The following is a 25281-nucleotide window of genomic DNA, read 5'->3' as shown; positions in this document are numbered from 1 at the left end:
TCTAATAAGTTTAAATGACAATGTGAGATGAGGGTGATAACAAAAAATAACATCCGGCTAATTTTGTTGTGGGTTTCTTCTTAGACCAGGACGCGTTTGGAACCCTCGTAGCTTTAGTTATAAGTTTACGAATATGGTTATCGCCATCCTCTCGTGTAATGTACGCCTATTCAAAATTTCCATCTATTACTTGAATAAATATATATTTGACTTTGACTTTGACTTTGACTTTGACTTTGACTTTGTCACAAATAGTATAAAAATATCTACTCTACATAGAAAGCATCTAACGAAAAGCTGTTATTGTATTATTACAAACAAACATTTCAATTTTATTAATTTGCAACGTTAATAATAATTGTTATGAATGCAGTGTCACGGGGCTATCGGTGTTCAGTCGGCAAGGGGACGACGCTCGGGAGACATGACTTGTAAAATAATAACTTACGCGATATTTCTCACCTTCGGGTAAGTCACTCATTCATTCTGATTTTATTCATCTCGATTTAAACACGAATACTTTATCCTCGTACAGCTGTAGCCTTAGTACACGATTCGCTCGTAATCGAGGAGTCGTTTTCGATTATCGAAATATTGAAAATCGGAGTAATATAATAGATCTTATTGGGTAATCTGTGTAAAGCCAGAGATAAAAAAATAACTATTCTTTGCTTAAAATAATAAACAGAAAGAAAATATTAAGAAAATTAAATTATTAAGTGTGGTGTAAGAAGCATCCTTATCGAGGAAATGCGGTGTGGTGCGGCGGTATCAATGCAGTCATTAATTGTGTTCGTTTCGTGCAGCAATATAAAACAAATAGGTACCTAATATGACAATTTTACAAACTAATATGAAAATTAACAATTACAAACTAATATGAAACTAATATGAAAATTTTGACGGCCGACTGGCGCAGTGGGCAGCGACCCTGCTTTCTGAGTCCAAGGCCGTGGGTTCGATTCCCACAACTGGAAAATGTTTGTGTGATGAGCATAAGTGTTTTTCAGTGTCTGGGTGTTTATATGTATTTTCTAAGTATTTATTTATATATAATTCCTAAAAATATTCATCAGTCATCTTAGTACCCATAACACAAGCTACGCTTACTTTGGGGCTAGTTGGCGATGTGTGTATTGTCGTAGTATATTTATTTATTTAAAAAAAAATTGGTTGCCTGTAAAGTCGGTATACGGGCGAAAGTTTTAGGTGACAACGACTTTGAGTGGTAAAATAATTTTAATGTGAATATTCATTCGTATAGTAGGAAGAAGGATGAAATAATAGTAACAATTTAAAACATTTATTTATACAAAGAATTATATTTAAAACATTAATTTATACAAAGAATCTCGCACTGAATTTCATATTAACAAAATTTTATTTTTACCTTTACACATACATACGTATTTATATACAAATATACATACAATAACTTGCAATACATTTGCGTACAATGAAACAGCGTTTACTACAAAGGGACGCGTGCCTTTCACTTTTTATGTCTGTCTCTCTCGCTCTTAGGCGGGCACGTGCCTCTCACTCGCTCTCATTGTGAGCGCATAACGTGAGCGGAGCGTAACTCAGTTTCTTGAAGTGTCACCCGGCAAACCAATTTATAAGACGTTGTCACGTCAAAAAAAAAAAAAAATAAAAAAAAAAATTCTAAATGCAGAAATATTTTTTTTTTATTACTGGTGTACATAGTAAGTAAACTTTAATTGTTTTGAACATAACTAGATTGTATGATACAAAAATTCATGGGATATTCATATATATTTATGTCGATAGTATATTTTATGTGTATAATATACTTTTTAACTTAACGCCCTACCCCTGCTTCGGGCAAAGCAATATTTTGAAGTAGGTTATGAGCAGTGATATTCGGCTTTTATAACATACATAATATGAAGTCGTTTAAAAGAATATTATTTATCTACTCTTTGCTCTGTATGTATTTGTATATATTTATATATATATATATATATATATATATATATATATATATATATATATAATATGTATATATTTATATGTGTATGTATTTATTTATATATTATTTGTATTTGTATTAGCTATTATTGTTATATATAGTCGATGTAGTTTATGTTATGATATATTTTTAAAATTGCACTATCCCGTTTCCGTACTCCTTTTCTTCTTTCATTAAGGGTTGTCTGGAGGAGATCGCTTAAAGGTATAAGACCGCCTTTGCGCATTTTTATTCTTCTTATATTTATGTTTCAATTTATATTATCTTTATCCCTTAATTGTGTGCAATAAAGAATGTATATATCTATCTATCTATCTATAATATGATTGCAAAGCTATCCATAAAAAAGCGTGAAATAAATTTTTTCTACAGCATTTTTAAGTCGGTGCCAAGTAAAATGAGATAAGGCCGCCTTTGCATGCTTATTTATTCATTAAGAGCACTAACAACATACAAATTGCACATGCACTAATACACACATCTATTACGAGAAAAAATAAGAAATTATAAGAAAAAATAATAAACACATTACAAAATGATATGTACCTTTAATACTTTCTTCAGAAGCGTACTCATTTATTTATTTCATTAGATATACCAACGATACACTGTATTATTATTAATAATTTTAGATTATAGTTTATTGTTTTAGTACAGTTATCACTTACACTGGTATACACAACATTGAAGTTAGCCCGGTTAAAAATAATTAAATTAAGTTAAAAGCAAAAATTATAAGAATAAAAGAATTAACCCAGATAAGCCTGAAACTAAAATTTTCTGAAAATTTTGAAAAAAGTTACATTATTTAGTTTATTAGATCTAATGCAACATAAAAAAAATTATGAAAAAAAAATTAAGTGTAAGGCTTTCAGGGAAACAGCCGTCCTATATGTAGGACAGTAGGATAATAAGAGGAAATAAAAGACCATTTATGACAAAACAGAATTTAATCAAAAAGTGTAGTTTATTAGATAACTATTGATTATATTACCCATTGTTATATGTAATTTACTAGATTAACACTATTTATGAATGATATGTTTCAAAACACTTGACACACACTCCAACATCACATTTCTTGCAACGTGTCAAGCATTTTTTGTGACATTGACGACAGTGTGTTTGCTTCGATTGAGGAATAACCAGATGATTCATTTGGTCTTTACGACTATCAGCATGTTCATGATGGGAGGGTCGGCTAGGCCCTCTTTTGGCATTCTTTCTGTTTGATTCAATCAAAGCAATTGCTACCCTTCTGCGAAAGCCAAGATGATCCAATTTTCCATGATTTATTTTATATAACTGCCATGCATTATGTTCGGCAAGATCAATCATGTGTGTGAGCAACGGCATGTACCATTTCTTACCTCGTATACCAATTCGGTAATGTGAAATATTTTCATAAGACCGATCCACTCCTCCCATATATTTGTTATAGATGGACACCATATGTGGTTCTTCTATGACAATGTTTCTCTTTTCACTTTGTGACAAGCGTTTGGCAGATTGTTTAGGATTTTTTCCTACAGCATTAGAAGCAATACTGAATATATTATTGTCATGCCATTTAGCAATAATGAACGTGTTGTCATGTGTCGTTCTGTAATCAAAATTCAAACCACTCAATTGGGCGCTTATCTTGGCAAGCGCCTTGAACATCTGGCCAATTCACGGGATTTTTTGCCAAGTCCCGTTTTCTCCATTCGTAGGTACGCCTACGTTTAGTTCGACCTGTAGAATCAGAAGGTTCTTCTTCTGTATCACTCACCATAATCTGCCCTTGAATCATTACTTCAGCCGGTTGAAGCAGAATGTTTCGTGGCAAATTATTCAAAGTTACATTATCTTCTTCACCCGAATCTTCGTCCGTGAGACAGTCAGGATCAACAGGAGGAGGTAGAATACATATCAGTCGTTCTCTATAATCTTCTTCATTATCAGAATCATTTTCTAAAGCATCTAAAATTTCATGCGCAGCTAACGGTCTGTAAAGAAAAAGTTTTATTATTGTACTAAAATCATGTATATTATCCTACTGTCCTATATATAGTACGCTAGTATTTGTAACAAGTTATACGTAATTTATTTATATTATTTTGCTAGAATATTTATTTAGTACAAAAGTTAAGGTTATCAACTAGATATTAACACAGAAAAAAACAACTCACGAGTAAAATATAACTTTTTATACATACCTGTCATTTGCCATGTCTGCAACGCACTTTTATTACACACTTATAAGGTAAAATATAAGGTAAAAACTGTTAAAATAACTGTCTTTTTATTTTTTCTAATAAAGCTGACACGTTTCTTACTGCAAATCATAAGACTAAATAATCTTAGATAAAGAGGGTATTCTGATATTTTTTTTTATTTCTACTGTCCTAAATATAGGACAGTAGGCTTATCTGGGTTAATATTAAACAAATGAAAATAACGATTAAAATTTAAAAAAAAAACAACAATTTAAAAATTTTACTCTAAGTTTAATTTCGCCTTAAAGCTAAATCTTTATATATATATTTCTTGTGTGCGTGTGTATGTCACAGAACTCCTACTAAACGGCTGGACCATTTTGAATGAATTTTTTGGTATGCATTTGGATTTTGGGTGGCACCGTGAATGGTTTACATTCACAAAACAGTCCGACAGATGGCGCTGGGGTCCGCTAGTAAAGCTATAAACCTATGAAGAAAGCTTAAAGCCAATAAAAAGTTAGGTACTTAAATAAATAACTATTGTTCACAATAACATTCGTGACGGTTCAATAAACATATGGAGCAAACAGTTTCGTCACTTGAAAAATAGTTCAAAGACATATTTTCTTGAAGCTCTCGTACAGAAACTATTGGTGTTGGTACCATCACCCTAAAGTAAAGCGTTTTTCGACTTGTATTAGAACTTCAATCATTAGTTATTGACGGCCTACCTGGCACAACGGTAAGAGCTGTGAATTTAAGTCGGAAGTTTAAATACCCAGAAAATTCAAAACTTGTAAATTTATAATTTTTGAATTTTATCTGGAATGGTCTGATCTTATTTGGAGGCTTTGGTCCTGGCTTACCCACCTAAGCTATTTAGTGTTCCAGTGCGAAACCGATTAGGGGCATGACTACCATACTTCCTAACAGGTTAGCCCGCTTCTATCTTAGACTGCATCCTCACTTACCACCAGGTGAAATCGCAGTCAAGGGCTAACTTGTAGTGCAATAAAAAAAAATTTGGAAAATCCAAAAGTGCACGACTCGTAATGCTCATTTAATTATCAAATATTGAAAAAAAAAAAATTTAAAACAGCTGTACTAGGAAAGTGATGCACAGGCGCCCCTGGTGGAATAAAATGTACATAATATCTATAGATATAGATATATCACCATCCATGTTAATTTTACATGGATAAATACAGATATACAGTCTTGCAGTTTTCGTTTTTTATTAATTGCAATTAAACTACACTGAATTAATTAATCATTCGCATTCAGTGACCTACAAACGTCGATTAGAATTTTTTTTTTTTTTAATTAATGGATTTTTTCACAAGTTAGAGTGTTTTCGGGTTTCACACATGACTGACAGGAATTTTTTTTGACCTATTTTGGTGTTTTTTTCCAATTCTATTTCAGTAAATCAATTTTTTAAAAGTATGGAATTCATCTCCATTAAATTATCTCGACAATAGTATGCAAAATTTCTTGATTTCGTAAACTAACAAGGCTATAATAATAAAAATAGCCGCCGAAATGAGGCGAAAAAATGAAATCGTAAAGCACTCTCTGATGCTTCGCATCATGAGTCGTGCAAAAATGTTGCTGCTATTATGATATGTAAATTAGTTACGATACTTAGTAAAATTCATGTTTAAGTAACTAGGAGATACTCGGGCAAAACGAATATTAATATCTAGTGATTCAAATATTGTAGAGAAACTATGGTTAGTTAGAAAGATGGACAAAAACGTGCAGATAAATAATAGAGTGGCTCTATCTCAAAACGGCCAAAACCGAGATACGACGGTTAGTCATGCGAGCGACGAATTTTCTGTTAGTTTGTGCGAACTGTATTCTTTTATGACATGTTCTTTTTGTCGTTCTGCAGAAGGAATGGTGTTCGGTCGAGATTGGAACATGTTTTAACCTTAAGAAAGAAAGTCAGAAAGTCATAAGTTATTTATTTATTTATTTATTTATTTCGGAAGCCAACGTTATATACAATGTTTTAAAATTATTATAAACATAACAGTAATATTCTGAATTTTACATTGTATACCCTACTTACAGGCTAACTCTGCATGCATCATGAAATATAGACGTTCTTCAATATACAGAACCTTAAACTAAAGAGATTAATTAAAAAAATATATATATATAAAAGATACTACAAACTAAAATAAAATTAATATAAAAGAGGATTACGTAACAAACAGTTTTTTTAATTTTGCGCTTATAACTCAGAGCAGAATTGTGAAAAATATCTAAATCAGCTTTTTTAAATGCACAATTGTAGGCTGAGACAATTTTATTTATCGGGGCGGACCTGCCTAGATTAGTTTTTGTGAATGTAGACCTAAAAGTTTGCTTATTCTTGATATAAGATCTCGCATTATACTTAGGTACTGCCAATCTTACCCTGTCCGCTAACGATAAGTTATAGATGATTGACAAGAAATTCGGACAAATAATAAAAATGAGATACCTACTTATGTATAACTATAAAATCTTAAATAAAACACACTCATGTTACAGGTACGCTAGCGCGGTTACCTACCAGCCTCCAAACAGTCTTTGCTTTCCCAAAAACTTTTTTTTTGGTGTCGCCACAGCTGCGTACCAGATAGAAGGAGCGTGGAATGCATCAGGTATGTGAACAAAGTCAAATGTTTTTTCTTGTGTTGAAAGTAAGAAAGAAAGAAGATATCTCAGCATTATGCTACATCGCATGTTAACCGTTGATAAATAAATAATCATATTATATGTATATATTTAAGTAATTAAATATTTAATTTATGGGTACATGTATATATGCACCACCTAACTATTTTCTGTACCTGTTTTTTATCTTCGCCCATTGGATGCCTGGAAGAAATCGCTATGAAGCGATAAGGCCGCCAAATTGTAAACGTGGTTTTGTTATACTTTTCTTCTTTTTTCTATGTTCTTTTTGTGGTGTGCAATAAAAATATATTCATTCATTCATTCAAATCAAAAAAACTAAAAAACACGCTTTAGTTTATTTTATTTACAAAACAAATATTAAATCATATAAATTAACAAAAATCTAATTTTTCATATCAAATTGAAAATTGGAATCATCTAATCCAATTAGTGTATTGTTATCGGTCCTCGATATATCTAAAAAGTTTGAATGAAATCAGACCGTTTGAAGAGAGTTAAAATCAAGTCGGTTACAAACATACAAACAAACATACAGGTGAAGCTACTATAACGCGTTAAAAAATAAACCGACCAGGCAGTGGCGTGCACTGAGTTTCTTACCAGATTATGCATACAGTAGGAAAATTGCATGAAACGGCAAAAATTCCCCTCCAATGCGACTTATGTAAAATAATTTGGGTATGCACTGCTTTTGCGCATGTATGAAGTGCGCGCCACTGCGACCAGGCTGGCGCGGGCGGATCGCTGCCGCTTGTAATTCCGATGCCAAGTTTAAACCTAAACAGAATATAAACATTTATTACGACAATTTACTACTATTAATATACATAGACCTGCGAAGTTAAGTATATATTTTTTTTTGTTAGACGAAAAATCATAAAGCACCGTTTGCGCCCGAAACATATTCATACGCTGTCGAAAGTAAACGGGGATTGCCGCATAGGTTGTTTTCAATATCTATAAATTACCTATAGACAACCGGACGTAAAATAACATAGCTACAAATGCAAGACACGTAGTGGGAAATGGTTAATTGGCGATTAAAAAATTATAACAAAATTAATAATATATATCTATTAATATATATAGAAAAAGAAAATCAATGATTTATTTATTATTTTATTTATTTATATGCACTAATTAAATACATAGTAGATTAAATTATACAGATTAAAACGAGAACAAAAAAATAAGAAAATACAAAAATAAAAATAGAAATAAAAACATAATTATAACAATTCAATTAACTTTACAATAGTTACTATAAATCAATATATTCCAGGAAAAGGTGAGAGTATATGGGACAGGTACACCCACGCAAGGCCGGACCGTATCTTCGACCATCACAATGGTGACGTCACAGCAGACTCCTACCACTTGTTCGAGGAGGACGTCAGAATGCTGGTGGAGCTTGGCGTCCAGCACTACCGCTTCTCGATATCCTGGCCGAGGATCCTCCCCAATGGGTTAAGCAAGTAAGTGAACTTACTAATGTAGTCCGTTTTAATAGGAAACTTAGTTTTCTATAATAAATTAATACACTTCGCCATTAGACTAAACTAAATTAAATTTTACTATTATCTTTTTACTCATTAATTTTAGGCACATGATGCTTTATTTTATGTTCATAAAGCAACAAGAAAGCTATTTTATCAATTGGATTTGTGAATTTCGTTGTATTTTTATCGCTATAAAGGTCAAATACCGGCACCACGTTTTAGCCATTTTCATGCGATTTCGAATCGAATTTTTATATATTTCATTGTAGACTTATACTTCTTTAAATAGCACTATGATAAAGATAAATTATTTAGGAAGCCAATGCCGTTTACAGAATCATGAAAGGTGGGATGGATATTTTTTTATACGCATTTCCCCAAAAAGTGTCGTAAATGTAATTTTTTTAAAAAAAGAACCGCTTCCAAATTTGAACTGTTTGAAACTGACAATTAGATTTTTGAGGATGGATTCAGAGGTTAACACCTACGCCTCTGTTTGATTGACGCAGGGCGGCACGTTGCTGAACGTGTTCCTTCGAAGTGTTGCTCTGTATATAGGCAATGGTTGTCCGCTTACCATCTAATTGATACGTCAATTTTTTTTTTTTTTTTTATTTAACTCTTAATCATGGTGAGACGGTGACTCGTAATCTGATAATTAGGTACCGCAACTTTGTTTTCTAAGTTCCTTAAATATTAACATTGGTAATGTAAGTTTCTATTTCAAATTCAAATTCAAAATTTCTTTATTCATGTAGGCCTATCACAGGCACTTATGAAACTTTCTGTTTAAATTTTATTATTATAAATATACATATCTTTTAATAATGCTTGTATAAAAGTGAGTTATCGTACATACTAACCAGTGCATGCTGTGACTACCTATAAGTGAAATTATGTGTCATTAGTAACCTAAGGCTAGCTTTATTCATAACTATAATTCATGTAATTTTGTTGGCAGTTCTAATAAAAATAAATAAATAAAATAAACTCTTTATTTGTACACCACTATGAAGTAAGGAAAATAAAAAAAAACAATAGAAATACAAAGACAGAAGTAGAATACAAAAGGCGGCCTTATCGCTTAGCGATCTCTGCCAGGCAACCTTTGGATTAGGACAAGATGAGCGAGAGCGGACAGGTGGTTTTTAATTATACTATTAAAAAAAATTGTATTTAATTGCTGGAAATAAAAAAGCACACAACTCCGAAAAGTTTGTGGTGTACCGGGGATCGAACTCGGTCCTCCCGAAATGGAAGCTAAAACCCGAACCACTATGCTAACACCATTTTCTGAATTACAGTGAAATAAACGAGGATGGCATCAGATACTACATGGCATTAATAGATGAGCTGAAACGCAATGACATCTTACCGATCGTGACGATGTACCACTGGGACCTGCCTCAAGCCCTGCAAGACTTGGGGGGCTGGACAAACCCCATCATCGCGGAATACTTTCTTGATTATGCCCGAGTAAGTTCTAGCGCCTAATTCATGTTTTATTTTTTCTTCCCACAACTGGAAAATGTTTGTGTGATGAGCATGAATGTTTTTCAGTGTCTGGGTGTTTATATATATATTCTAAGTATTTATGTATATTATTCACAAAAATATTCATCAGTCATCTCAGTACCCATAACATAAGCTACGCTTACTTTGGGGCTAGGTGGCGATGTGTGTATTGTCGTAGTATATTTATTTATTTATTTTTATTTTGTGCACTTCTCCATTGGATATTAATGTAGAAAAAAATGGTTTACTCATCCACATAATTGCTTACTCTCCAAAATATAATATATAATATAACCTGGGTCCTGATTTATTATTAAATTGCAGTCGTAGACACACTGTGTGCAATCCGTGTCAAACACGACTCCAATATCAAAGCTAATTGGGACCCAGACCGGTACGTATAGTAAACATACAAATAGGGTCCCTTCGAGCACGAAGCCGCAGAGAGCTCTGGCGCTGATTTTCAGGGGCACCCTGTGTACGTGCTTGCGACTGCTTAATTATCTGTACAAAACCTTAAATCTATACATTATATTACAAATATATTAAAAATATAACACGGTACGAAATCACAGAGGTAAACTCAAAAGCTGACATATTGGATATTCGATAGAAGCAGGCGTTACTTTGTAATTCTGCTCTTCGCGGAGTATAGCAAAATGAGCTTTATTATCATAATAAAAAGCAGACAACAAAGTCAGAAAATATGCAGGTTAATTTATAAGGCAAAGTGCGATTATGCCGCCGAACTGAAGCGGCACGTTGATTACGTATCTCACGACAGGTTTGCACATGACAGGCGTAAATCTCGCGATTACTGCTGTCAAACGACACTTTTGCATACAATAAAAATACAGAACGTTTGACAGATGCGATTGCGAGATTAACGCCTGTCGCAAACCTTTCGTGAGACACGTAATCACCTTGCGATGATTGACTGGTAGTTAGAGCCTCTTTTGGATATAACCGAGTTTGATCCCCGGCACGCACCTTTTACTTTTCGGAGCTATGCGCTTGTTTCAACGGTGAGGGAAAATATCGTGAGGAAATCTGCATGCCTGGTTCCCCGTAGGTTCTGTTTAATTTAATTTCAAGTTGTGTATACATACTTCGGGTTGAAGCTTAGAACAAAACTTGTTATTACTTATTATTAGATAGAATTTGGATAGAAAAATTGAAGAAATTATAAATTACACCGTACAGATTATCCTGCTGTTCGCGGAGTATAGCAAATTAAGCTTAATTTTCATAATACTTATATTTAGATCTACTTTTACTTTTTTATAAATTTAAATTTAGAATGCATATAAACATTTTCGGAACCGACAGGATTTGAACCTGCGACTCTCGGGCAATCGCGGCCTGAGCGCTTTCACCAATTAAGCTACGGCTCTCCCACCGTCGATGCCGAAATTAGTATATGGCTTTCACATCAGTCTTATAGCGACTGTAGCGTCATCTAGTAGGAAACTTTGCAGTTTCGATCTACTTTTTCAAAGGTCCATATTACAATGAGACATGTTTAAAACAAGAGATGGCACATTCCTTTTTTATATTTTTATAATTTTTATTAGTGTTTTTACGTACACTTGGAGGAATTATCAATGTTATAAATTTAAAATGCATATAAAAAATTCTTACGTATTATACTATCTACTTTTACTTATTACCTATTTTGTGTACCAAATAACAATAAACAATAACGTTCGCAAAGATGTGTCACCATCATCACCATCATATCAACCCATTAGCGGCCCACTCCTCACACAATGAGAAGGGGTTAAGGCCTAGTCCACCAAACAGGCCCAGTGCAGATCGGTAGACTCGACACGCCTTTGAGAACATTATGGAGAACTTGCATGCAACCTGCATGCAAGTTCTCACGATGTTTTCTTTCACCGTTGAAGCATGAGATATATTTATTGTTTAAAACGCACTTAGATAGCTAGAACTCAGCTTGAACTCAATTGAATTAGAAGTCCTTACCACTGCGCTATCACCGCTTCCAAGTAGATGAAGTCTGCCAATCTGTCTTTGGCCAGTGCAGCGGGATGGACTACGGCCTCAACTTGTAGTGGCCAGTAGATTCATATTGACGATGCATTTCATTTAGGTGCTATTCGACAAGTTCGGCGGCAAAGTTCGGACTTGGATAACAATCAACGAGCCTCTGTCCTTCTGCCACGGTGGGTACGGTGGCTTGGACGCTCCGGGGGCGGAGTCTAGCGGCTTCGAGGACTACCTGTGCGGTCACAATGTGCTGAGGGCGCACGGAATGGTGTATCAGCTGTTCAGGGACAAGTACATGGACTCTATAGGTAAGGTATAAACAACGTGTTACCGAATCAAGAAATAATGTTGAAGGATGCGTAAGAATATGCGTGTGATAAATGAAAAAAAATACATCTTTTTTTTTAATGTACATTTTGTGGTGTGCAATAAAAGTATATTAATTAATTCATTCATTTTTTTTCATACAAACGAATTCAAAGCATTCTAAGTGTTTACTTATGTTAGCTAAGTGTACCCTGTTGAAGATAAAGGACCGACACGCGCATAGTACCTAAGTTACGCGACGCGTACACGTAAAAAGTGACAGAAGTCAAATGATTTTAATTTTTCACGTGATGTAAGGGCTGTATCTGATTTATTTCAGTAAAAACTATGGCAGTGGTTTACTCAAAAACTTTAAGGTTTTCGGTTTCACAGAAAAGTCTCAGAGACAGTACTAATGTACCTCTAAAGCCGGTGAAGTCTTATTTTGGTTTTATTCACACGTTGTATATACGAGTATATTGATGACTTTTGACGAACTACCTGGCGCGGCGCAGCGGTGACCGCTGATTTTAAATGGAAGGTGTCGGATTCGATCCCCGCCAGGGCCAATTTGGGACTTTATAATTTCTTAACTTTTTATGATCTGATCTGGTGGAAAGCTTCGGCCGTGGCTAGGTACGATCGCACCGACAAAGACGTGTCGCTAAGCGATTGTTTCGGTACGATGTCGCATGGACACCGATTATGGGTATGATTACCATACTCCCCCCCCCATATGAACCCATCACTGTGGGAATTTGAAGCAGAAGATCGGCCGCGATGGAGACACTCCGTAAATAAAAAAGTATCGTAGTTTGAAGTTAAAAGGCGCGCAGAGCAAGATGCTAGGCGTAATAAAGGCCAGACCATCGCAGGCCATATTTTACAATATAATTGGTGGAGTACTGACGTGCTGTCAATGTGATCGCACATTTAAAACAAAGAGTGGTTATGCCAGTCACTTGAGAGCACATCAGGTACGCTTATAATAGCTAGAAGGAGTCGCTGTGGTCGGATACGGTCGACGTTTCATGCAATGTCCAACAAAGTCTCCCACCAGAGGAAAATAGGTATATCACTTATACATATAAGATTTTCTGGACATTTGTATTGCGTCTAAATGACGCACGTTATTTTAGCCACTGACCTCTTATCAGGTCAACGACTCTTTATCATAGTTTATGTTTGTTTTGAAACGAGAATTTATTCCGAAGTATTTATTTCGAGCTTAGAACACGGAACTATTGATCTAGTCCAAATCTATTTCCACCAGTCCATTAAAGACTCGTCACTTACCACCCGGTGAGATTGCAATCAAGGACTAACTTGTAGTGGAATAAAAAAAAACTTTTTATCTCGGGCAATGCTTTCAACAGCAAATATTGTGTGGAGGACATTTTTCACGTTTAAGTTTACACTTTTAGGAATAGAATTATGGCAAAATAAGTAATATAAGCTTTTAAAGTTTTTTTTTAATTTTATTATGCTGTATAATTTTCGCTTTGTACCTAATCAATGAGCAATTGTGGTTAATGTTATCGTTTATGTATAACGAAGTTGCGGAAACATCACTGGTTTATGTGATATAAAAATACGGCATTACTCTTATGCGTAATATTACTGTTTGTTTCCCTTAAAAAGCTAATAATAAATAAATAAATACTTTTAATGCACACTACAAAAAGTACATAAAAAAAGAAAAGTATAACAAAACAACGTATATGTATACAATTTTTATTGCTTATATTAAAAAAAAGTTAAGTGAGTTCGCCTGAGGCCTACCCTTTTAAATTTTTTATCCAATATTTCAGATTATGTTGGCATCACACTGGATTTCTCGTGGCTTGAACCAGCCACGACTTCTAATGCCGACCAAATGGCCGCGGAAACTGCGCGACAGTTCTACGTAAGTATTGCCATGATCGCTCGTATACACAACCGATATAAAAAGAGCAAAAACATAGTTTCCCTGAAGTTTCATTCACAATCCCCGTAGATATTTTTTAAACCACGTGTGTGTGCAAACACGTTTATATAGGTACACTCTATTGCCTACCTTCAGCTTAAGTTCTCTCCGAGGCACGCTAGTTTCCAAATTCCAATACTATACAGTGGCCTGACCCAGACGCCTATTCTGATTATATCGAAAATACAAACAGACAAAAATATTGCACATATTTTTGTCTGTTTGTATTTTCGATATAATCGTCATCATCATATCAATCCTACCGGGCACGGGACTCTTCACACAACGAGATGGCTTTAGGCTGTAACCCACAACGCTGGCACAGTGCAGATTGTTGGACTGCACAGGCTTTTGAGAACATTATAAAGAACTCTAAGCGCTAGTTCAGACAGAGGTTCTAGGTTCTAGGTGCTATTAGGTGTTATTTACATGATTTAAAAGTAATCGTTCAGACACACCCGCGTGGTTAATCAAGCCGCGCGATTACCGCGGCCAAACCGCCAAAAAATAGAATCGCGCTGCTCCCGCGCGTTTCTATTACTATGGAGTCTTTACTTCGCGTTCAGTTGTGTTGCGGTTACCGCGCGGTTAGCACGTCACAGCTCGTGAGTTCTCTATGTGCTAAGCGCTCGTTCAGACACGGCGGGAACCGCGCGATTATAGAATCGCATGGAAATCGCGCGGGTCTTATTTATATGAGTTAGTTAGTAATCGTTCAGACATAACCGCGCGGTTAATCAAGCCGCGCGGTTACCGCAACCCAACCGCCAGAAAATAGAATCGCGCTGCTCCCGCGCGTTTCTATTACTATGGAGTCTTTACTTCGCGTTCAGTTGCGTTGCGGATTCCGCGCGGTGAGCACGTCACTGTTCGCGAGTTCGCCATGGATCGTTTCGACACTGAACTATTTATTGATGAGGTGGAGAAGAGACCTGCAATATGGGACATTCAGTGTGATGATTACTCAAATAAAATTATCAAGAACCGAGCTTGGCAAGAGTTGGTGGAGATATTTGGAAATTGCGAAGACACGGTGGAAAAAAAGAATATTTTAAGTAAGTAGGTTTATTCACCAAAAAATAATTGACAGAATTATGTTATAATTATTGTTATGAAGCGTATATTATACTCTCCGTATACTTTAGGTACTTAAATAAATATAAACAAACTTCGGCTGCTTTATGCAGACATTTCGAGCATTTTTCAAATGAAGGTCACAACGGTATTACCATATTTCGTTTGTTTACATTTAGTTATGTACCTAAACATTACAAGTACGGTATGTTAGTTGCAGCTATATCTTTGTGTCTTGCCATGGAACACGCCCATCATTCACAAAGTAATGAGCGAATTTATCTCTGATATTCAAAGATGACGGTGTCCCTCTTCCCGCATGCAAGGTATTGAGATTAGTCATGGGTGCATTATATAAAGTATCTTTAAATTTTAGACCATCTCTAGTCCGCACATAGTTATGTAGAACACAAGAAGCTTTTATTATATCTTCGGCAAAATCTATGTTTACATTTATAGGCCTATGAAAGATGCGCCATTTGTTCGCCAAAATACCAAAAGTGCACTCAATATTACGTCGGGCTCTCGATAACCTATAGTTAAAAATCCTTTTTTCATATGGTAAACATTTGCCTGAATATGGGCGCATTAAATTTTCTGCTAAGCCGAAGGCTTCATCTCCAACTATAACATAAGGCATTGGTGTTAGGTCTACATTAGATATTGGTTTAGGTGTTGGTATGTTTAATGATTTTTCTGTCAGGCGTTTATAAAAAACCGAATTTTTAAATATAGCAGAATCACTGCTTTTGCCATAAGCCCCAATATCAACATAAGTAAAGCAATAGTTGGCGTCGCAAAGTGCTAAGAGCACTATGGAAAAGTAATGTTTATAGTTATGATACAAAGAACCCGAATCAACAGGCTTTATAACTCGGATATGCTTGCCGTCTATAGCACCAATGCAATTTGGAAAATTTGCATATCTCTCAAAGTCTCGTGCTATTGTCTTCCAGATATCTTCAGTCGCTTCGGGCATGACTATGTTTACCAACTTATTCCACAATGATTTACATACTTCGCGGACAATTCCAGTAATCGTCGATTTTCCTAGGCGGTAATTGTAGCTTAGTTCTCCAAATGAACAACCCGTACCAAGATATCTGAAACAAGAATATTATTAATAATGTTATTATTTTTAGGTACACAACTCCAAAAAAAATGGAAAAATATACGAGATTGCTACAATAAAGAATACAAAAAAGAAAAAACAACTCCTTCTGGTTCAGGTGCTCGTAAAGGAGCCCGATATATGTATTTTTCAAGATTATCTTTCCTGCAGAATAGTGTAAGTAATAAAGACACTACAACTAATATTGAAGAACAGAATGAAAGGCAAAGTGAGGAGACAAGTGAACTAAACGCCAATGCAACCGAAGCCACTGAAATACGTCCCCCTAAACGTAAGAAAACACAAGTGCCAGAAGAAAAAATAGCGGTTTTAATAGAAAAAAGTATCGAGTCACGAAAACATTTTCAGAATGAACTTCAAGAAAATAGTATTACCAAGCAAGATGACGACAAACTCTTTTGTTTGTCGTTATATAAAGAACTCAGAAAAGTACCAGAAAATAGGCGTTTAGCAACCAAAATTGAATTACTTCAAGTGATACAAAAAGGACAAAGCTTACCACCCCCTCTTCGCTACAATACTCAGCAGATCACACCTACGTATTGGCAAGGACAACAGTATACAAGCCCGCAAGGATATTTTACTACATCTGGATCATCTCCTCCTGTTCCGGCACCGTCACCGTCACCATCGCAATTTAGTTCTGGCTCTCAGTCCTCTACAGTTATAGAAAATATTTATGCTGATTTTGAAGAACAATAAATAAATCTTACCTTAAAGTTATTACGAGTTTCTCTTCCGGTGACACGCTTGGCCTCAAATGCGTTTCAGAGCATGAAATATCTTGCCTGATCAGTTCAATTAGTTCATCAAAAGATTTTATTGACATTCTCAAATAGTCAAAAAATTTGTTATCATACATTCTTAATTTGGGATATAATGTTACGAACTGACCATGTACTAGTCGGTCACGTAATATTGGATGCACCCAATACCGCCTTTTTCTTTTCTTTTTTTTAAGGAGCAACCACAGTAAACACACTTCTTCGTCGACCTCCATTTTGAAACTGACGCTTTACCCGCACGAAATCGCATACTAACCGCGCGTGTCTGAATAGCATCACAATTTTGCGGTTTGAAACCGCGCGATTCGTAAACGCACGATTCCCGCATGTCTGAACGCACGCTAATTCAGACACGGCGGGAACCGCGCGACTATAGAATCGCATGGAAATCGCGCGGGTCTTGTTCATATGAGTTATAAGTAATCGTTCAGACAAACTCGCGTGGTTAATCAAGCCGCGCGATTACCGCGGCCAAACCGCCAAAAAATAGAATCGCGCTGCTCCCGCGCGTTTCTATTACTATGGAGTCTTTACTTCGCGTTCAGTTGTGTTGCGGTTACCGCGCGGTTAGCACGTCACAGCTCGTGAGTTCTCTATGTGCTAATTCAGACACGGCGGGAACCGCGCGACTATAGAATCGCATGGAAATCGCGCGGGTCTTGTTCATATGAGTTATAAGTAATCGTTCAGACAAACTCGCGTGGTTAATCAAGCCGCGCGGTAACCGCGTCCAAACCGCCAGAAAATAGAATCGCGCTGCACCCGCGCGTTTCTATTACTATGGAGTCTTTACTTCGCGTTCAGTTGTGTTGCGGATACCGCGCGGTTAGCACGTCAAAGCTCGTGAGTTCGCTATGGATCGTTTCGACACTGAACTATTTATCGATGAAGTGGGGAAGATACCTGTAATATGGGATCTTCAGTATGAAGATTACTCAAATAAAAGTATCAAGAACCGAGCTTTTTTATTTTTTATCGTACATTCTTAAATTGGGATATACCGTTACTAACTGACCATGTATTTGCGATTCGTTAACGCGCGGTTCACGAATGTCTGAACTAGCGCTAAGGCATGCAAGTTTCGTCACGATATTTAACTTAACCGTTGTAGCAAGTGATATTTTAACTTCTAACACATAATTCGACAAAGGCAACTCGAAAGTGAAGCCGTACTACACTGAGCTATAAACGCTTCGTATTCAATTTAGCATCTTATTTTTTTCAGTTCGGATGGTTCGCGCACCCGATCTTCTCCAAAACAGGGGATTATCCCCCAATAATGCGCAAGAGGATCGACGCGATATCAAAACTTCAGCACTTCCCCCGTTCACGTCTGCCATATTTTACACGTGAAGAAATAATGTTGATACATGGCTCAGCCGACTTTCTGGGTTTGAATCATTACACCACCTACTTGATAACGAAGAATAGGGGAAACATATCTTCAACACCGTCCTTTAAAGCTGATATGGGTGGAATTGTGTCCCAGAAGAAGGAGTGGCCCAAGTCAAACTCGACTTGGTTAAAAGTGAGTGATAAAGTCTTCGACTTCTAGTCATCATAATCGACGGCCGAGTGGCGCAGTGGGCAGCGACCCTGCTTTCTGAGTACAAGGCCGTGGGTTGATTCTCACAACTGGAGAGTGTTTGTGTGATGAACATGAATGTTTTTCAGTGTCTGGGTGTTTAACTGTATATTATAAGTATTTATGTGTATTATATTCATAAAAAATATGCTTAGCTATCTCAGTACCCATAACACAAGCTACGCTTACATTGGGGCTAGATGGCGATGTGTGTATTGTCTTAGTATATTTATTTATATATTTATAATCGTCAGCCTGTTAACCTCTCACTGAGCACAGGTCTTCTCTCTCATAGGTCAGAGGATTTTAGATCATAAACCAAGCTAGCTGATGATGTATGAACGTTTTATGATCATTAGTCATCAGCATAATCACCGACCTATATCTATTACTCAGAATCTCATCAGAATGAAAAAGGTTGTACCACGCTAGCCAAGTTTGTTTTTGTGGACACCACAGGCCTTGAGAACATTATGGAGAACTTTCAGGCATGAGGTTTCATCACGATGTTTCCCTACACTATTAAAGCAAGTGATATTTAAATTAAAACCGCACATAACTCCTAAAAGTTAGAGGTGCGTGCCAGGGGCCCAACTCGCTCCCGCACCTCTAATTTTTCTAAGTTATGTGCGTTTTAAGTAATTAAAAATATCCCTTGCTTCTTCCGTGAAGGAAAACATCGTGAGGAAACCTGCATGCCTGAGTGTTCTACATAATGTTCTCAGACGTATGTGGAGTCCACCACTCCACACTGGGCCAGCGTGGTGGACTAACCCTCAACCCCTTCTCATTGAGGGAGGAGACCCGTGCCCTGTAGTGGGCCGGTAATGGGTCGATATAATGAATAAGGTGCATACTAACAATACCATTCATTTCATTTGGTTTGCATGCATCTTTGTCATAATGGTTTGAGCGCCGGTACACCAGAAGTTGCAAATCCACAATTTTTTTTCATATACCATTTACTAAATCCCATCTCGGAAAACAAGCGCCTATTATACGTATTTGTGCGAAATACAACGATTTATCTAAAAAGATACCTAGCATCGATATCTTCCATGACTCACCCACAGCTTTTAGAAAAAATTTTGTGTTAAAATTTTTTTTTTTCTGCAAATTAAGTTTATATGACGCTTGGTCAATGCTATGTGCACTTGTCATTGACGTGCATATCAGTCCATGTGTTTGTGTGTGTGCTATGTTTATAAAACGTGTAATATGCATGTTGTTAGTGCTCTTAAATAAATAAATAAATAAAACCCATATTTTGTTATTATAGGTAGTCCCATGGGGCTTCCGGAAATCCCTCAACTGGATCAGACTGGCATACGACAACCCGAAAGTAATGGTAACAGAGAACGGGATGTCTTTGGAAAAAGGCTTGAAGGACAGTCGACGTATCAACTACTTGGACGGATACTTGAAAGCTTTACTAATGGCGGTGACAAAGGACAACTGCCGGGTGTATGGGTACACGTACTGGAGTCTAATGGACAACTTCGAATGGACAAGAGGTTTTTCGTGAGTTGATTTTATGAGCTTTATTAATTTTCAAATGCATATAAAATTTTCTGAACCAACAGGATTTGAACCTGCGACTCACTGGCAATCGCGGTTTGAGCGCTTTGACCACTAACCTACGGTTTGAGTTCGATGGATTTTGTTAATATTGATTTGAAGAGCGTATGTTGTCTGGTAGCCGGCTTTTGCCGTGGACTAGATACGCTTCGCCCTAATCGGTTGTTACGCGCCATCGTGCCGGAACGTTAAATCGCTTAGCGACACGTCTTTGGTAGCGTGGTTACTAGCCATGGCCGAAGTCTCTCACCAGACCAGACCGGAGAAAATTCAGAAATAATAAATTCCCAAATTGTCCATGCCGGGTTCTAGCCCGGGACCTTCCACTTCAAACTACAGTGCACACTGCTGAGCCAGGGAGGTCATCAAACGATAATATCCAAACTACACCGCACCGAATGGAACCGAACTCGCATGTTGTTAAATAACGCCTTTTCCTTACGTGACGATTTCTTCCAATTAAGCCCTACTTAAAAAGAAAGTGGACTGTAACAATATTAATATTAGAAGTAAAAATAAACTTGTAGTGCATAAAATTAGTAATTCATTTAAGGGTAATTGTTTATCTTTTTATAACAAATTACCAGATCAAATCCTTGAGATGTTTATAATCAACAATAAATTTACAATAAGTTCAAAGTTTATATATATTTATTTTATTTTTTAACGTAAGCTTATAGAAAAATCCTAACATAATATTAAGAATTACATGTATGATAAAAAAGCTTGGTTATGTATTGCTCTTACTTCATAGCTCAACATTAACTAGACTGTGAGATAAAGATATCAAAAAAAAACCTGGTTAAATTTGTTGTGGGCTCTTCTTAGACCAGGGCGCGTTTGGAACCCTCCTAGCTTTAGTTTTAAGTTAACGAATGCAGTTATCACTATCACTAACATTAGTGTAATATGTTAAATCTACATGAATAAAACATTTTTTGAATTTGAATTTGAATTTGTAAAGTAATATATTTCGCATACACCACACGCATTTTTCCAGCTGTCGTAGACTTTACTACTTGTGGTAACTATTTTGTATATACTCATACAAGTGCAAGTATCTCACGAGTGTATATTGTACGCATAAAAGTGCCATTAATGTGCCCATTTGACTGCGAGTTATAAACGTTGGACTTATCATTTGCAGAGAGCGTTTCGGCCTCTACGAAGTGGACTACGTGTCACCAAACAAGACTCGCATCGCAAGAAGCTCTGCAAGGTACTTCACCCAGCTAGCACAAACGCGTTGCATACCGACATGGAATTATACAGTCTAATCAAAAAATCAGAATCCAAAACATTTATTTCGGTTCAAACTGTTGAGAATTTTACATTGTAAGTTTACAAGTACTAGTGTAATACGGGTGCTAGTCAAAACATCACATACAAACTGAAATAAATGAGGAGTTCCTTGTCTAATTTAAAGTTAACTAGGTAGGTTTACCAAGATAAATAAAATATGGGTGTATTCTTGTGGTGTAGGTGTATGTATGTGTGTGTATGTGCGTGTTGTTGTTTATTGTTATTAGGTACACAAAACAGGTAATAACTAAAAGTCGATCTAAATATAAGTAATAACAAGTTATGTTCTAAACTACAACCCAAAGTATGTGTACACAACTTGGAATTAAATTGAACAGAAAGTAAAGATAAAATTAAAGTTGAAACAAAAAAGAAACACTTAAAAAATTTAACATATATAATTTCCCTTAAGATTATGTGGTATAGTGCTTAATGATACGAATAATAAAATATACCGTCAATACCATTAATAATTTGATTTTTTTAAATATTTATCCTTTTGTTAAAAATGTGTGTGTGTGTGTGTGTGTGTAGTAATATAAAAATATTAATCAGATTTACTGACTGATATTCATAGTTATTGGGAGTTTCTATTAGATACCCTATTGAGAGTTTATAACATAAAGAAATTAGCGGTGCCCGTACATCGAAGAATGCGTTATTGTCGTTCTTGATTATAATCAGTAAAGAATAAAAAAGTTTAAGGAATTAAAGAATAATCATTTAAGCTCACCATTAATAACTTGATTTTTAAAAATATTTTTCCTTTTGTTAAAAATGTCAATAACACGTGTTGTGTGTAGTAATATAAAAATATTTAGCAGATTTACTGGCTGTGTGATATTCATAGGCGTGAGCAAATCTGCCTTTGTATGTACATTTGGTGAAAGACAAAAAGGTTCAGACTGGTTTAAATTATGCATAATCTCTGGTCGGTATAAGTAGGAGTACGAATTCAAAATGACAGGAGCCCAGATTAAAAAGGAAGGTCATATAAAATGGCGGGAAAAATAGAGGTACAGAAGAGTACAGACAGAAGTGTCAACGGCAGATTGAAGAAGTTATCTCTTTGTTAATTAACAGTGTGCTATAAGTTCAGATAGATTGAGGTTTGAGTTTATAATGTGCTATGTTGTAATTAGAGATACTTACACGATTAAACGTTGTAAGATATGAATATGGAGTTTTCTTTAATAAGTTAACTAAATTATATTTATTTCAAAAAGTATGGCATTCGTGTAAAAGTACCTTACGCCGGCTTCACTTTAGCGTGTCGTTCTGTCTCGTTACTATAATGGTTACCATGTTTAACTACGCATCACGAGGTCAGGGCTTCGATTCCCAAGACGGATCAAGAATTCAAAGGTATTGGGAGTTTCTCTTAAATACTCTATTGAGAGTTTATAACATAAGGAAATTGGCGGTGAACGTTCCTCGGAAAATGCTTTAAATCATCGTTCTACGTTATAATCAGTAAATAATAAAAAAGTTTAAACGAACGAAAGAATAATCATTGTAGCTCACCGACTCAGATTTGAGCAGCGTTCTAGGTCTTTACTCACGCTGCACGGCTACCATGGGCAGGAGACAGGTATATCTGCGGGGAAAGGATATAAATTTATCTTCTCAAACAGCTTTATCAATTCTCGGAGCACTGGCGCACAAGTGGAAATAATATCTAAATATGTTTAATAATAAACAGGGGTAAACTTATCCTATTCTATGTCCCCGTCCTTTAGCAGGTGGACCCGTTAATTATATTTCTTGTCAGGGGATATAATCGGGGGATGTAATTTGTGTATCCTACCCGTTCTAGCCCTTTCTAGGTGACTACGCAGATGATGTTATTGATGAAGTAGTCCTGACCGAGGAATAAAACTACGGCCTCGTGAATCGTGATCTGTATTTAATATTTTATAACTAAACTCTCGAGTATAATCGTGAGTTACTTGCATAAGGCACTTACACATACCTCCAGCTTTGCCTGAAGGGCCTGGGGCCTGGCCTATAAGGTTTAATTAACGGCACATGCGGCTTAACACCTACATCATCATCTCATCACATCAATCCATTACCGGTGCACAACAGAGCACGGGTCGCATCCCACAATGAAAAGGGTGCGGATTGGTGGACTCCACACACCTCTGAGAACATTATGTAGAACTCTCATGCATGCAAGTTTCCTCACGATGTTTTCCTTCACCGTTGAAGCGAGTGATATTTAGTTCCTTAAAACGCACATAACTAAGAAAAGTTAGAGGTGCGTGCTGGGATTCAAACTTGGTCCCTCAAGAGTGTAGTAGAAGTACTACCCACTGGGCTTACACCGCTAGCACCGCAAAAAGTAGTGGGCATAGGGATGGAAAGGGCAAATTTCTTAGCTTCTGTCAAGAATTTCAGATTTTTTTTGTTATCACTATCTCACAGTCAGTTAATATTAAGCTATGATTCGATCTCGGCGCCCCTAAAGTGAAGTACGCTATCACCAACTACGCTTCAGGGTAATGGATAGAGGGCAGCATTTGCATGCTCTGCTGCTGCTGTTATGATCAGTTTTCAAGGTTCGCCAATTATAACGATATAAAAGCTTCGGCGTATTAATGCAGGCATTGTTGCTAACTCTTTTCTGCATAAATCTATTATTTCATCATCATCATCGTCATATCAACCGATAGACGTCCACTGCTGGACATAGGTATTTTGTAAGGAGTTCCAAATTCCACGGTTCTGTGCCGCTTGGATCCAGAGGCTACCTGCGACGCGCTTAATGTCGTCTGTCCACCTCGTTGGGGGTCGACCAACGCTGCGCTTACCAGTTCGGGGCTGCCATCCTTGTCTTAATCTATTGTTTAAAGCCCGCAAAAGGTAAAATGAAACCATATCCAGAATTCAATCTCATATATTTTATTTAAAATTCATACAGGCGTTTTCAACTTTTGCTATTAATTTCTGCCAGACTTTATTCTAAGGCCGCTTATATGAAACACGTAATAATAATTATTAACAGTTTTAATAAATAACAATTCAAGTTCAATAATAAAATTGTTTTTTTTTATCCTGAAGAATTTACCTAATTCTTTCAGGGTAAAAATAAATAATGCGAGGAATTAGATTATCGTGAGCCATACATGTTTAAATGAAGTAATGCAAACTTTTGTCTTTATGGATTTTAATAAATACGATTCAAGACGGGGAACCGTGGACAGGAGCATTATGACATATTTTTGTAATATACGACAATATACGAATTTGGCTGTTTACTTAGAATAAGTATTAATATTTTTATCATCCGATGATTATTTATTAATAATGGGTGAATGGTTGAGTTGAGAAACATACTTTTTAGTTATATACATTCGTAAAGCCAGATTCAACATAGTATTTTGTTGTTGTGATGCATTAAAAGGGGAAGCCTGCATTTTAAATTAAGGCATGCACAATGACGTCATCGAATTCTGATGCATCACGACGCGATTCTGACGCGACACTGATGTGAATCCATTTTTTAAAGGATCTTAAAGGATGTATAGTAATATAAAAATATTAATCAGATTTACTGACTGATATTCATAGTTATTGGGAGTTTCTCTTAAATACCCTATTGAGAGTTTATAACATAAAGAAATTGGCGGTGCCCGTAC

At 36.0% G+C, this 25281-nt stretch overlaps 2 protein-coding genes across 2 annotated transcripts; one reads left to right on the top strand and one right to left on the bottom strand.

Moving 5' to 3' along the window:
* Nucleotides 1-408: 408 nt before the first annotated feature.
* Nucleotides 409-21844, top strand: LOC120629587 (myrosinase 1-like). Its single transcript, XM_039898562.1, has 9 exons — nt 409-468; nt 6739-6851; nt 8171-8363; nt 9692-9863; nt 12016-12220; nt 14030-14124; nt 18401-18703; nt 20040-20281; nt 21486-21844. The coding sequence occupies exons 1-9, from the start codon at nt 425-427 to the stop codon at nt 21613-21615; spliced, it is 1497 nt and encodes a 498-aa protein (XP_039754496.1). The 5' UTR covers nt 409-424; the 3' UTR covers nt 21616-21844.
* LOC120629595 (protein ALP1-like) lies at nt 14807-17517 on the bottom strand. The gene is made up of 2 exons (XM_039898574.1): nt 17104-17517; nt 14807-16361 (listed from the first exon to the last, which is right to left on the bottom strand). The coding sequence occupies exons 1-2, from the start codon at nt 17388-17390 to the stop codon at nt 15479-15481; spliced, it is 1170 nt and encodes a 389-aa protein (XP_039754508.1). The 5' UTR covers nt 17391-17517; the 3' UTR covers nt 14807-15478.
* Nucleotides 21845-25281: the final 3437 nt, after the last annotated feature.

Source organism: Pararge aegeria, chromosome 2, assembly GCF_905163445.1.
Source record: "Pararge aegeria chromosome 2, ilParAegt1.1, whole genome shotgun sequence".
Classification (NCBI taxonomy): domain Eukaryota; kingdom Metazoa; phylum Arthropoda; class Insecta; order Lepidoptera; family Nymphalidae; genus Pararge; species Pararge aegeria.
The sequence above is the reverse complement of the archived record's forward strand: the minus strand, read 5'-3'. Positions and strand labels throughout refer to the sequence as shown.